The sequence below is a fragment of the Carassius gibelio genome, chromosome A13 (assembly GCF_023724105.1).
Source record: "Carassius gibelio isolate Cgi1373 ecotype wild population from Czech Republic chromosome A13, carGib1.2-hapl.c, whole genome shotgun sequence".
Classification (NCBI taxonomy): Eukaryota; Metazoa; Chordata; class Actinopteri; order Cypriniformes; family Cyprinidae; genus Carassius; species Carassius gibelio.
In genome coordinates, this window is record NC_068383.1 from 13,949,178 (window position 1) to 13,962,167 (window position 12,990).

Below are 12,990 nucleotides of genomic sequence, written 5' to 3' on the forward strand. Positions count from 1 at the left end.
ACCTCACCATAGCAACAGCTATCTGTCTGTCTGTCTGTCTGTCTGTCTGTCTGTCTGGCTGTCTGTCTGGCTGTCTGGCTGTCTGTCTGTCTGGCTGTCTGTGTTTATGGTGCTTTTGCAGTATTGCTTATTAGCAAATTCACATGGCTAAACCAGATCAGCACAAAACTCAAGTTATTTCTTACAGTCACCTTTGACCTCAAATAATTTAAACCATGCTTATTTTAGTTTGTCAAATTCTTAAATTAATTCTGTCAGTGCTTGAAAATTTTAATTAAAAAAAATTCTAAAAAGAGTTTTAGGATGGTTAAATGAGCATGTGTGACAATTTGATGACTTAAATTTTTTAAAACATAAAATAATTTGTACAATAAGAAACTCCGCTGAGAATTGGACTGTATTAGCTTAGCTATGATATAATTAGAAAATAATTACAGTAGTGCAACTTACTTTTTCTAACTAGAAATTTCCTAGATTCCTTTGCAGCAACACTATAGATCACTTTGCTCTAGTCTGCAGTCAAGTCTAACAATTTATTAACACAAACACGGCACAAAATCCAAATACCAAATGATAGACTTTAATAAATTAATTACTCTTTATGTACAGATTACAGTCTTGTGATTGATAACATGGTGTAATGGTCTTCTGTATCTTGATCGTGTCTGTTTGGACAATGCTGGGGCCTGCCTCATCGTGGTAATCCAGGGTATGTTCATTGAGTTACACATGGGTACAAAATAAATCTGTCCCGTAATGATGAATGTATTCTCCATTATTGTATATTCCACAGCAAATAGATGCAGATGATGGATTTAGAAGCACTTGCGGTGGACAATGCTGGGGCCTGCCTCATCGTATTCCTGCTTGGTGATCCACATCTGCTGGAAGGTGGACAGGGAAGCCAAGATGGAGCCACCGATCCAAACAGAGTATTTACGCTCAGGTGGGGCAATGATCTGTCAGAATAAGGAGACACATGAACAGGTTAGTGATGCATTGTGGAGAATGGGACCATGTTAAAGGAGAACCACAGATGCATTACCTTGATCTTCATTGTGCTGGGGGCCAGAGCAGTGATCTCCTTCTGCATACGGTCAGCAATACCTGGGTACATGGTGGTACCACCTGACAAGACATTGTTGGCATACAGGTCCTTCCTGATGTCAATGTCACACTTCATGATGCTGTTGTAGGCGGTCTCATGGATTCCAGCAGACTCCATGCCTGTTTAGAAACACCTTATTAATACAGCTAGAAGCTGTATGGAAAATTCAGCCCTTTATAATAGTGTTTGTCTTTACGCACCAATAAAAGAAGGCTGGAAGAGGGTCTCTGGGCAACGGAAACGCTCGTTACCAATGGTGATGACCTGGCCGTCGGGCAACTCGTAGCTCTTCTCCAGGGAAGAGGAAGAGGCGGCAGTGGCCATCTCATTCTCAAAGTCCAGAGCCACATAGCACAGCTTCTCCTTGATGTCACGGACAATCTCACGCTCAGCTATAAACAGAGTTTTAAGTAAGTCAGTTGTTTCAAACATAGCAGAACACATAACAAATGGATGTGTCATTTTTAAATTCTGGCCAATACAGACAAGCCAAAGGTTGTTGTTAATTATTACAAAAAAAATTAAGATTTTATCAAAAATAAATAAAAAATAAATATTTGAGCATGCACAATTATCCAATATTAGCCGATATACACTACCATTCAATTGTTTGGGGTAGGTAGGTGTTTTTAAAAGAAGTCTCCTATGCTTACCACAGCTGTATTTATTTAAGTGTATATTCAACAACGACTGATACAATAAACTAGTATCAGTCTGTATTACTGAGCTGTTGAGATAAACGGAAGAATACCACACAGAAATGACTGTGAAACTGCATTTTCCTACCAGTTGTGACGAAAGAATAACCACGCTCTGTCAGGATCTTCATGAGGTAGTCGGTCAGATCGCGACCAGCCAGATCCAAACGCATGATGGCATGGGGCAGAGCGTAACCCTCGTAGATGGGGACATTGTGGGACACACCATCACCAGAGTCCAGCACAATACCTAAAATATAGAAAGAAATATAGGTAGAAAATGGGTCAGAAAGAATTAGCACATTTTGTTATATACAACATATATGGTTATTGTGAGTGTTTAATGTTAAAATAGTTGTCTCACCAGTGGTACGGCCAGAAGCATACAGGGACAGCACAGCCTGAATGGCCACGTACATGGCTGGGACGTTGAAGGTCTCAAACATGATCTGGGTCATCTTCTCACGGTTAGCCTTAGGGTTAAGAGGGGCCTCGGTCAGCAGAGTTGGGTGCTCCTCAGGGGCGACGCGGAGCTCGTTGTAGAAGGTGTGGTGCCAGATCTTCTCCATATCATCCCAGTTGGTAATGATACCATGCTCGATGGGGTACTTCAAAGTGAGGATACCCCTCTTGCTCTGAGCTTCATCCCCTACGTATGAGTCCTTCTGACCCATACCCACCATGACACCCTGGAGGAAAAAATGGGTATTTTTAATGTCACAATATTTAAATGTTGCAATAGCTTATGCTTATCCATGTGAATGATATTTACAAAGGGCAAAATGCAGCTGAACAAACCTGGTGACGGGGGCGACCAACGATGGAGGGGAAGACAGCTCTGGGGGCGTCATCACCGGCAAAGCCAGCCTTGACCAGGCCTGAACCGTTGTCGCACACAAGGGCAGTAGTCTCGTCGTCGTCACACATCTTGTTGGAGTCTAATGAGGAACATATCAGTACACTGTCATGGCAGTCTCTAACTTTTTCATGATTTAGTGAATTGGTGGCTAATTTTATGAATTCATACAATCTCATTCACAGACTTTAGTACAAACTGCTTACACCCGCTGGTGGTTAGGTTTAGGGGTTGACCCCCATGCTTTATTTATAAAAATTGACAAACATTGGATTGGGTGCAGCTTTATGCAAAAAGATCATTTAAATTAAGTGATGCACTCATCAGTTTATACACTCAAAAAAGAAATGTCATTGTTATTATAACGTCTTTATTTCCATCCATCAAACAGTATATAGTCATAATATTTTCTGTCCTTTTGAACTTTATTTTGAGTTTTATGAGTTTCATTACTCATTTTCTGTCACAGTTTTTAACTTTATTTTTTTCATCAGTAATGCAATTCAAAATGTTTAAAAGTTGCAATCATGACTGCAGTTATGATAGCAGATAACTTATTTGTTTATTAAATTTAAGGCAACAATTAAAATAAAATGTTTAAGCTTGGTTGATCTTTTTTTTGTGTACAATAAATATAATGACCATTGAGCAAGTGAGTTTAGTGAGAATATAATATTTTAAGTTAGCATTTTATCATAAATCTATATAGCCCTTAGAACTGTGATAGTTCTTATATTTGAACATTTATTTTCTAATATATGATTCTTACATGCTGTCACATTAAGTATACAAACGATCAACACTGCCAGTGAACAACTTCAAAATATACAAATCACATATTATAAATTAATTAATGAAAACATACTTTAGCGAGGCAAACTCTTTATCTATATCTTGAAAGGCAACTAACACATTTTATTTGAAGACAAATACAGTAGGTTAGTTGCCTTCCACGTTTTTCTGTTGGTCACTAGTAGAGCATGGGTCTAATGAAGTCGTCTTACCTTTCTCTGATGAAGCTCAGTGCAGAACACAACCGCTAGTGGATCCAGTCACGGACTGACCGACCCATGAAAACCTTATATACTCTTCGTGTTTGTCCCCCATGCGCATTATTGAGCTCATGTATGTTCAGCTGGATTTTCCCCCATCCTTCAACCATATTAGGCCCTGGCAGGGTAAGCGAGGGGTGACTTCCTAGTGAAGCGGCGTGTCTCCCACTTACTCCAGGTTCATAGTTAGCATGACTGTCCTTTTATGGTTGATAGTCTTCATTCCAGACCCGGCAGGATCTGTTTATGGTGTGTGGGCGGAACTGATGTTGCTACTAGCCTTGTCACACACTGGTTCGTAGTATATTTCTGTCAATTGTAAAATAGCACGTCTAGAGATTTGTGCTCACAGCCAATATTCAATGGCATCCTCATATATTTTGCGCAGTGTTGGTAAAGCAAAACAGTATCTCAACAGTAGTATTAATTGTATTATAAGCGGTTTTTATAAGCTAATAAGTGATTCATTGGCGCAAGTGATGATATAAAAGCCTCGTCGGCCAAACATATTTCCAATAATCATAAACGAAGCCAAATTAATTATAGTATTGATATAAGCTTAGGATACTTAATATTCCATTTAGTTTATTTCGTTTCATTGATAACTTGATAGGTATTTATTTATTATTTTTCTCTGACCTCTATAGTGTATATTCTATGAAAATATAAGTTTTAAAATAAGAAATGTGAAAAACAAAAATTATTATGTTTTGTTTCGCAAATCTATTTGGTTTTTAAAGATTTTTATTTGAAAACAAGACAAAAAAATAAATAAAAAAAATGCTGATTATGGTTCTTTATGTATTTTTTCTCCAGTGCAGGGAGACGTGTGGCTGCTCTGCATACTTTACTCAAAAGAGGCCCGTCTGTGCAAGCAGATATCCTGCCATAGCTGGCCCTTGAGCTTATGTTGAGCCGAGTGGCAGTCACTGAGGGTAAGCAGCTTACTGCTTCAGCAAACAAAACAATCTGAGCTAGTTTCCCTGCTTCAACCTGATCAGAGATGGAGATTCAGTTTCTGAGGTTAAAGGTTAAGAGAATTACAATATGGGCAATTAATCAAACCACTTTACTAATTAGGTGTAGTAAAATTCACACCAATGTATAGACAATAACTATTTGAGACAGACTATAGATTACAGAAGTTAGTTGCTTGTACAGTACTTCCAATTCTGACTGAGTTTTTACCTCTTTCATTTAACCCACTATAGCTCTCACTGTAGGATTCCAAAATAGCTAGTCATTTATTTTCAACTGTCAACAGCACCCTCTTTTGGCAACTGAAATAATTTATATGTTATTATGACAGGCATGTGGACAGGGCAGTGTTTTAAGTAATCAATGTTTCAAGGTAATTTATTAAGATAAAACTATAGAAAATAAACAAACAACAGTCAAACATATACATTTCACAAACTGACACCTAATAAGTTACCACACTAAGCATTAAAATCTTCTAAAATTCTGAATAGATTTAATCTTATCCAAATTATATATATGTATAACAAATGTCCATTAAAATACCTCTGTCATAGTGTCTGTTCTCAAATACAATATATATCTTTTTTATATATATATACAATGGTCCATACTCCATACAGGTGCTCCTTCTAAAACAGCATCTTCATTACTGACACATAACAATGGCACTGTAACTGGGTAGTGGTTGGATTACATCCCAGTAAAATCTTTGCAGTTTATGATCTAGGCACGATTCACTGACATCTGTGTCATTACCAAAAGTGATAAGAAAGGACAGACGCACCATTGTTTCTGTAATCACCCTCACAAATTGCTTCATTATCTATATTACTTATTAAACATATGCAGAATGAATTTGTGTACGTGAAATGAATTTTCATAAACCATTCTTGTGTACATTTTACAAATGAAACAAATGAAATGGTTTACTAAGGCCCTAGGTACACTTAAATAAACTTATTATCACCTGTTCCTTAATGAAGGACTGACATGATTTATTACAAGTAATGTAATATCATCAAGTAACTTTCTCATATTTCAAATCGAAAAATCTGTGAAAGCATAAAACTATTTAAAAAGCAGTGTTTTTTGTAGCTCGGATGAGTATTAAATCATGTCTGCAGCGTGTATGCTGTGACTTTCTTCCATTGTAACTAACAATGATCAGTATACAGCTGGTTTCCAGTTACTTGGCAGTTTATGATAAATAGCTACATTTCAGTCTTAGTTATTTCACAGTGCTTAAAACACAATCAAACATATCGAAAACCTTTAAACATTTGAATTTCTGTGCGCTCGCTCTGTTTTCTTTAAATTACACCTATTAAGAGAGAGCATGTTTCTGTTTGGCCTGCAGGAAGGCCTGCTTCTCCATCAGCTTGCGGAAGAGCCCCTGGTCGTTGGCAAGGAGCTTGGCGTGGCTGCCGATCTCCATCACACGGTGCTGGTCCAGCACGGCCACGGCATCAGCGCTTTGGATGGTAGAGAGACGGTGAGCGATGATCAACACGGTGCGACCTTGCATCAGCCTCTCTAATGCCTCCTGTACCAGAAACTCATTCTCTGCATCCAGAGCACTGAAACAGAGACCAGGGCACGTCTTATTATATAGTTATTCTCATCGTGGCATAAGACATTACTCTAGAAACAGACGCATTTTGTGGTTTCTATTTTTAAAGATTTCAAACATGAAGCAATGTTAATGTTAAAGTAAAAAAAAGAACATAAACTGCATTGTACATCTCAGGATAAATTAATGAAGGAATTAATAGGTTGAGAGTTTGACCGGTTTGAGCATTCGACAAGTTTGATCAATTCTTTTGTACAAAATCATGGCAAGAAGGTTGAATTGTAAAGATTGTACAGTACTGTTCTTAATGAAACATGATAAAGTCGAGTCTTTGACTTGTCTTTCTACAACCCTGAAATGATGATGATGTCAAGAAGACACATTTTTTTATTTTTATAGTCATTCATTATTTTAGAAATAGAAAAAGACTATATAAAATATAAGATTTAGGATTTAGTTAAATATATGAGATTTTAGTAAAAGTATTATAAGATATATAGAATAAGAATAAAGACTTAAAGAAAAAACTATCTAGCTTTTACTTTGTTTTCATTAAAATGTATTTGCTAATACTATATAAAAAGTGAGAGGAGTTTAGAAAGTTATTTGAGAAGATCTCAAAGACTTCTAATCTATTAGCTTTTTTTTTTTTAAGTATAAGTTCATTTGTAAGTTGAAGTATTCAAACAACATCTCACCTTGTGGCTTCATCCAATAGCAGTATCTTTGGATCCTATGAAAAGCATAAGAAGACAGATTTAGTGTTACTTTGGTAAACAACAAATATTTAAAATTCAGTAAAGTACTATAGAGGACAGATTACCTTGAGCATGGCTCGTGCTATAGCAACTCTTTGTTTTTGTCCACCTGTCCCACAAATCAATGTAGAAATGCATAAATTGTCGGGGTGAATTACAAACAGACAAAGTTGTCCTGTTACAGACATACATTTTACAGAAGGACCAGAGGTTGTTCATACCTGACAGCAATACCCCCTTCTCTCCTACCACTGTATCATAGCCCTTAGGGAATTCCTGGATGAAGTCATGAGCATTGGCTATCTGCGCTGCCCTGTAGATGTCTTCTACTGTGACCCGACTTGGGTCTGCCGCCCCATAAGCGATGTTCTCAGCAATAGAGCAGGAGAAAAGAACTGGCTCCTACAACAAACACATTCACACACAGAATTAAGTTAAACGGAGGCAGGAGATTGTCTGAATTTCTTTTTGCTTTTGGCGTCTCTTACCTGGCTTACAGTACCGATGTGACTCCTCAGCCAGTAAGGATTCAAGTCTCTTATATCACGGCCATCAACAGTGACCACACCTACGTTTGAATCGAAACTACACATTTATTTATACATTTTATATGATATATACTTTTATATGACATATACTGCTGTTATATCTTAACAATCAACATACAAGGTATCAACATTTTCCATTATATTCTTAGCTTCAGTTCTCACCTGAATCAGGATCATAGAGCCGGAGCAACAGTGACACAAGTGTGGATTTGCCTGAACCACTGGATCCCACTACTGCCATTACTGACCCCGCTGGCACATACAGATTCAGATTTTGGAAGATGGGTGAATCCTTCCTCGTCGGGTATGCAAAACACACATTACAAAACTCCAGTTCTCCTTTTAACTGCTCTGGTTTTAACACAAGCCCCTCTAAAGAAGAAGAGACATTTTACGGAAACTGCTGTTCACATGAAAAGTTAAATAGTTTTTCATAGGAACTAATGTGCATTTTAGGCATTATTTTAGGAAATTCTATTTACCACTGAGAGGAAATTCAGGTTTTCTGTCCATGAGTTCCCATAGACGAGTACCAGCACCAAGCCCCTTCATCAACTCTGAGTAGAATGAGCTGAAACCTTAAATTAATCCACAGAAAAATTACAAGTTGTACTTTAAAAACTTCGACACAGGGCAGAAATTACAGCTATTACAGCAACTGGTTTCTACCTATGAATAAGGCCCAGTGTGAGATGCTCAACCCCCACAAGAGTGGTTTTGTTGGGAAATCCCAGAACTGTGTTGAAAGAAACCTATTCTTTGTCTACTCTTATGTTGCACACAGACTACAAAAATTATAAAGCATGCCTTGGGACCACAGACTGTAAAAAAAGAGCGACGATGCAGCTCCAATTCCTTCCACTATAGAAAAGTGTCATCAACTGTGATCTTGCGAAAATAACGTCTTTTGGAGGCAGAGGCTGTGCAGAAGTGATCGTGAGGTGGAGCCGTCATATCAAAGTCCCGCCCAAGCTCCCGCAGACCCAATAGTAAGATCACAATCGTGACACCACACCCCACTTAAGAGATGATAAGAACTACCTAAAATTATCGAAACCATCTTTGGAAAAAATTTACTTGTTTTTTGCTTTAGTTCTACAGTGTTTGCTCATTTAAAACTTTGTGTAATTTATTAGTCATTATAAAAATAAAGCATGCAATAAGCAAGTTTATATAATGGTATGACACATGAAAATTTTAGGATTCTTTGATAAATAGAAAGTTTAAAAGACAGCATTTATTTGAAAAAGAAACCTTTTTAACAGTATAAATGTGTTTGGTGTAGTGCTGTCAAAAGATTAATCGCGATTAATTGCATCCCCAAAAACTTTTCTGAAATATATAAATGCAAGTGTGTGTATTTATATATACATAAAAAATATGCACAACACACACACATATATTACGTGACAAAAACTTTTATTTCGGATGCGATTAATCGCGATAGTGTATATTCAGTTTCTCTGTGCTAACATCCTCACCTGCGATGCTGATGCCCACCCAGAAGGCATACATGAGGAAAGAGGAGAGCTGCCCAATGGTCATGGCCTCACTGGCCATCAGCAGACCTCCCTTATACAACACACTCAGGATGATGACATTTCCACTCAGTCCTGTCTGTGAAAGAAATGAAAACATCAGAGCATACGGTACTAGACAAATAATCTTAACCTGACTTTCTGATTCTGAAAATGATTACCTTTAATCATGCATACAACTTTTTATTTCATATTTGTACAACAGTTAAGTATCTCACCACTCCATAGAATCCAGCAGAAAGCACAGCCTCTTTCTTAGCCAGTTCAAAAATATAGTCAACCTTTTCCGAGTACTTCTGCACCTCCGTCAGCTCTTTTCCAAAAGCCCGGACTGTCCGTATGTTGCTGATCCTCTCTTCTGCCAACTAGGAGATGCAGAGTAGCTACACAGTAAAATTATCCCTTGGATACTTGATGTCTTTATGCTAACAATAGAGCAATTAATTCAGCAATCAAATGATAACTGTCCAAGGCTTACTACCATATCTATGCTTTTTATTGCACAGCAATAAAACGTGCAATAAAGCCCCAATATAAGGAAACATGACCTCTTACCTGTGTAGCCTCTGCCAACGCATCCTGTGTGCGCCTTGATATGGATCGTAAAAATTTACCAAAAATTACAGCCAGGCAGGCAATAGGAGGAACAACCATCAGCACAAAAGCTGCCAGACTAGGTGAAACATACAACTGAGGAAGAGAAAGATAAAGTACAAATATTGAATTAGTCAGTGATTAATGTAGATGCATTCTGAACTTCAAACATGAGACATATACTGTAAGGTTCCATGAGGAATTATTAAAAGAAATCAAAGTGCATCAACATAAGAATCACTGTTTTGCTGTTTATTCTGTTTTTAAAAACACATCAGGAAGTAATAAGATTTAAGAAAGTCAAAATGGTTAAAATTTGATATTGGCAGGAATTAGCTGCTGAAAAGTGAAGTGTATGTCAAACTAACATAAGCATCTCACCATCATGCCAACTCCGGCCCCTGCCTGGGCAAGGGAACGCAGCCCATCAGAAAGGTTGTCAGTGAGGCAGCGGCCGACGATGGTGGTGTCTGCCGAAAGGCGGTTAATGAGCTCACCAGTTCGGGTCTTATCAAAGAAACCCACCTCCTGCTTCAGAATCGAGGAGAAAAGGGATTCACGCAACTTTCGCACAATCTCTTGCCCTGTGAAAGTCGAGAAATGCTTTTAGACAGCAAGCATAGAAATGCATGCTGGTCAACACAATGAATCTGATGAAATGATTTTAATTTATTGATTTAATAAGACTGAACTAGACCCAGGTTTTACAAAACAAATAAATTCAATCAGTAAATAAATATGGTACTATTCAAAAGCTTGGGGTTGATAAAAACATTTGGGATTTTTTTGAATGAAGATTCTTATGCTAACCAGACTTCATTTATTTGATTAATAAATACAGTAAAATAGTAATATTTTTAAATATTATTACAATTTAAAATAACTATTTTCCATTTAAAATGTTAAATTCCAGTGTTATTTAAAATTTAATTTAATCCTGTCTTGGCAAAGATCACATGATCCTTCAGAAATCATTCTAATATGCTGATTTCAAAAAACATTTCTTATTATTATCAGTGCTGAAAAGAGTTGCTTAATATTTTTGTGGAAACTGTGATACATTTTTTTTCAGGATTCTGAAGAAAGAACAGCATTTATTTGAAATAAAAATATTTTGTAACATCATAAATGTCTTTACTTTTGCTGTTGATTAATTGAATGCTTTTTAAATGAATAATAAAATAAATCCTAAACTTTTGAATGGTTGTGTAAGCCACAAAATTTCCCCCAAAACAAGTCCCTACTGCACTACAAATCTTTTATTGGTTCACATGCATTGAGATTTCACCTGAGATTTGCATGAGGTAAACACGAGCAGCATTTGCAGCGCCCCCGCAGAGGAAGACCCCTGTTAGCATGATACAGAGGGAGGTAAGGGAGGAGGTGAAGTCCTCTGGGGAGCTAGTGTAGATAGTGTCGATCACTTTTCCCAGAAAAAATGGTGCAGACATAGTGACAGAGCTGGAGATCACCAGAAACCCCACGGCAGCTATGAGGACAATCAGAAGGTCATTTGCAAAATACTGTACATTGACAAAAGTGGATATTTCATTTACATTTTTTCTTTTTACATTAATTTAAATTATATATATATATAGAGAGAGAGTAGCTCTAATAACTAATATTTTGACACTAATATTAAGTTAACAGTAATATTGCAGCATATATATTTTGCTGTAAAGTGCTACTATTTGATATGATATTCGAGATATATACTTGTAAATGTATGCTTGTAAATTTTTTGTAAGGGATGTTAAACTCTACATTTGGGTTAATCTCGGACGACAGTCAGAACCAACCAAGTGCCTTCAATAATACTAAATAAGAGTTTGACTTGCCCGTTAGTCTCCATCGCTGAGGATACGCCAGCTCCATCAACTTCTTGACATCTTTTGAGGGAACACGTAACGGGTTTTCGGCGTTTTTAACTTTACTCTCCTGATTTACCACAGACTTTAAGGTTTGTTTGGAGTCCGTGGATGTGCTATAGAGAGAAACCGTGTGTCTGGAGTGTGTAGACACTCTCTTGGGAGGAAACAACCCTCTGGTTCTGAGACAAGAGAGCCAGGACATGTTCCTTCCATTGTAGATGGGTGACACAATGACATCAAACGATTGACTTTTCCAGTGTGTTCTTGAAGTCCGGTTAGGCAAATGATACAATGTATCATACCGACAGCAGGCGATGTTACACTGTTGCAGTTTCCGTACAGTAACTCGTGTCATTCGCATCATTGTCCCATACATTTGGAGAAGACGACGACCAAAACAAAGTTTAGGTCTCTTACCTAATCATTATCTGCTGAAACTTACTGAATAAAGTCAGATGACCAATGTATCGAGCGGCGCTGTAAACACTGGAGTATCTGGACTCACTCTTGACTGCATGACAGTAGGTTCTCGTTAAATAGACCGACTTGTTGCAGCCCGGGGTCGACGGTTACTGAGCATTATCTGTTCCTGACAGTCTACACATCCAGCCCTTGGTTGCGTTATCTTCACACACGCCCCTCGCGTTCACCGACAGCGCCCTGTCACAAAAACCTGCTGCACGACATCTGTCGAGCTTGGCATTTAGAGTGCTATATAATAGGAATAAAATGGTGACCCTGGTGGTTTCCTTGACTTTCGAGGAAGCGAAGTGCTTGCTTAGTGATGGACGATCTCTGTCATAGATGTTAACACGGAGGTGTCGCAGTGGGTTGTTCATTAGCGCCGCCATCTTGGAAAGGTCACACGTTTAGAAGTAAATAATCAGTTTTCGTGTTTTAATACATTATTTATAGACATTAATGTTAAATAATGATTTTATTTATTATGATTTAGTAACAAATAAATTGTAGCCTAATTGTTTACAGGTTGCTGTATTTTAATTCTAATAGCCAGTTTTATGTTGACATTTATATCTATTGCAATATGCATAGCTGATCAGCGTTTATGATAAACTAGAAATGCTGCCTGTTGTGCATCTTACGGGTTGATATAGACATTTCCAATATGGCGGACCTGCAAACGCCTCCACTAATGCGAAATCTACTTATTTTGGTCTATGATCTCCAACGAAACCTTTCTCAGACACGATAAGTCAAAAAAAAGTTTAATCGACCGACTTATGAAGCAAGTGTTGCATCGGTTGAATTGATATCTCCACTTTACTCATTATCTATTAATGGGGACCGATATTTAAACTTTTATTCATGATTTCATTATCATGTGTAGCTTGCTATAATGTCATGGTTACTTTGGTCAAAAGGAAATTTATAATAATAATGTTAGCGAGATGACAT

At 37.5% G+C, this 12,990-nt stretch overlaps 2 protein-coding genes and 1 long non-coding RNA gene across 3 annotated transcripts; 1 reads left to right on the forward strand and 2 right to left on the reverse strand.

Annotated features, from left to right (window-relative positions):
• Positions 1 to 558: 558 nt before the first annotated feature.
• LOC128026230 (actin, alpha skeletal muscle 2-like) lies at positions 559 to 3,876 on the reverse strand. Its single transcript, XM_052613095.1, has 7 exons — positions 3,667 to 3,876; positions 2,605 to 2,744; positions 2,171 to 2,495; positions 1,895 to 2,056; positions 1,309 to 1,500; positions 1,046 to 1,227; positions 559 to 959 (listed from the first exon to the last, which is right to left on the reverse strand). Exons 2-7 carry the CDS (start codon positions 2,731 to 2,733, stop codon positions 816 to 818), a joined length of 1,134 nt encoding a protein of 377 aa, XP_052469055.1. The 5' UTR covers positions 2,734 to 2,744; positions 3,667 to 3,876; the 3' UTR covers positions 559 to 815.
• LOC128026233 (uncharacterized) lies at positions 1,375 to 10,832 on the forward strand. The gene is made up of 5 exons (XR_008186372.1): positions 1,375 to 1,518; positions 4,531 to 4,649; positions 6,053 to 6,187; positions 7,721 to 7,875; positions 8,356 to 10,832. It is a non-coding gene; the product is annotated as an uncharacterized LOC128026233 (long non-coding RNA).
• On the reverse strand, positions 5,043 to 12,577 carry LOC128026229 (ATP-binding cassette sub-family B member 10, mitochondrial). Its single transcript, XM_052613094.1, has 13 exons — positions 11,542 to 12,577; positions 10,992 to 11,192; positions 10,085 to 10,287; positions 9,665 to 9,799; positions 9,328 to 9,474; positions 9,053 to 9,188; positions 8,054 to 8,149; positions 7,734 to 7,943; positions 7,512 to 7,591; positions 7,245 to 7,425; positions 7,089 to 7,132; positions 6,964 to 6,998; positions 5,043 to 6,272 (listed from the first exon to the last, which is right to left on the reverse strand). The coding sequence occupies exons 1-13, from the start codon at positions 11,948 to 11,950 to the stop codon at positions 6,020 to 6,022; spliced, it is 2,130 nt and encodes a 709-aa protein (XP_052469054.1). The 5' UTR covers positions 11,951 to 12,577; the 3' UTR covers positions 5,043 to 6,019.
• Between the last annotated feature and the right edge of the window lie 413 nt (positions 12,578 to 12,990).

What these genes read in the sequence shown, in the direction of transcription:
- LOC128026230 (XM_052613095.1), bottom strand. Translation starts at nt 2,733, where the DNA reads ATGTGTGACGACGACGAGACTACTGCCCTTGTGTGCGACAACGGTTCA. An exon ending in TGCTTCTGGCCGTACCACTG is followed by an intron (nt 2,057 to 2,170) that starts GTGAGACAACTA and finishes TCTATATTTTAG; the next exon opens with GTATTGTGCTGGACTCTGGT. An exon ending in CTTCCAGCCTTCTTTTATTG is followed by an intron (nt 1,228 to 1,308) that starts GTGCGTAAAGAC and finishes GTTTCTAAACAG; the next exon opens with GCATGGAGTCTGCTGGAATC.
- LOC128026229 (XM_052613094.1), bottom strand. Translation starts at nt 11,950, where the DNA reads ATGTATGGGACAATGATGCGAATGACACGAGTTACTGTACGGAAACTG. An exon ending in GGGCCGGAGTTGGCATGATG is followed by an intron (nt 9,800 to 10,084) that starts GTGAGATGCTTA and finishes TCTCTTCCTCAG; the next exon opens with TTGTATGTTTCACCTAGTCT. An exon ending in CTATTGGATGAAGCCACAAG is followed by an intron (nt 6,273 to 6,963) that starts GTGAGATGTTGT and finishes TCTCTGTTTCAG; the next exon opens with TGCTCTGGATGCAGAGAATG.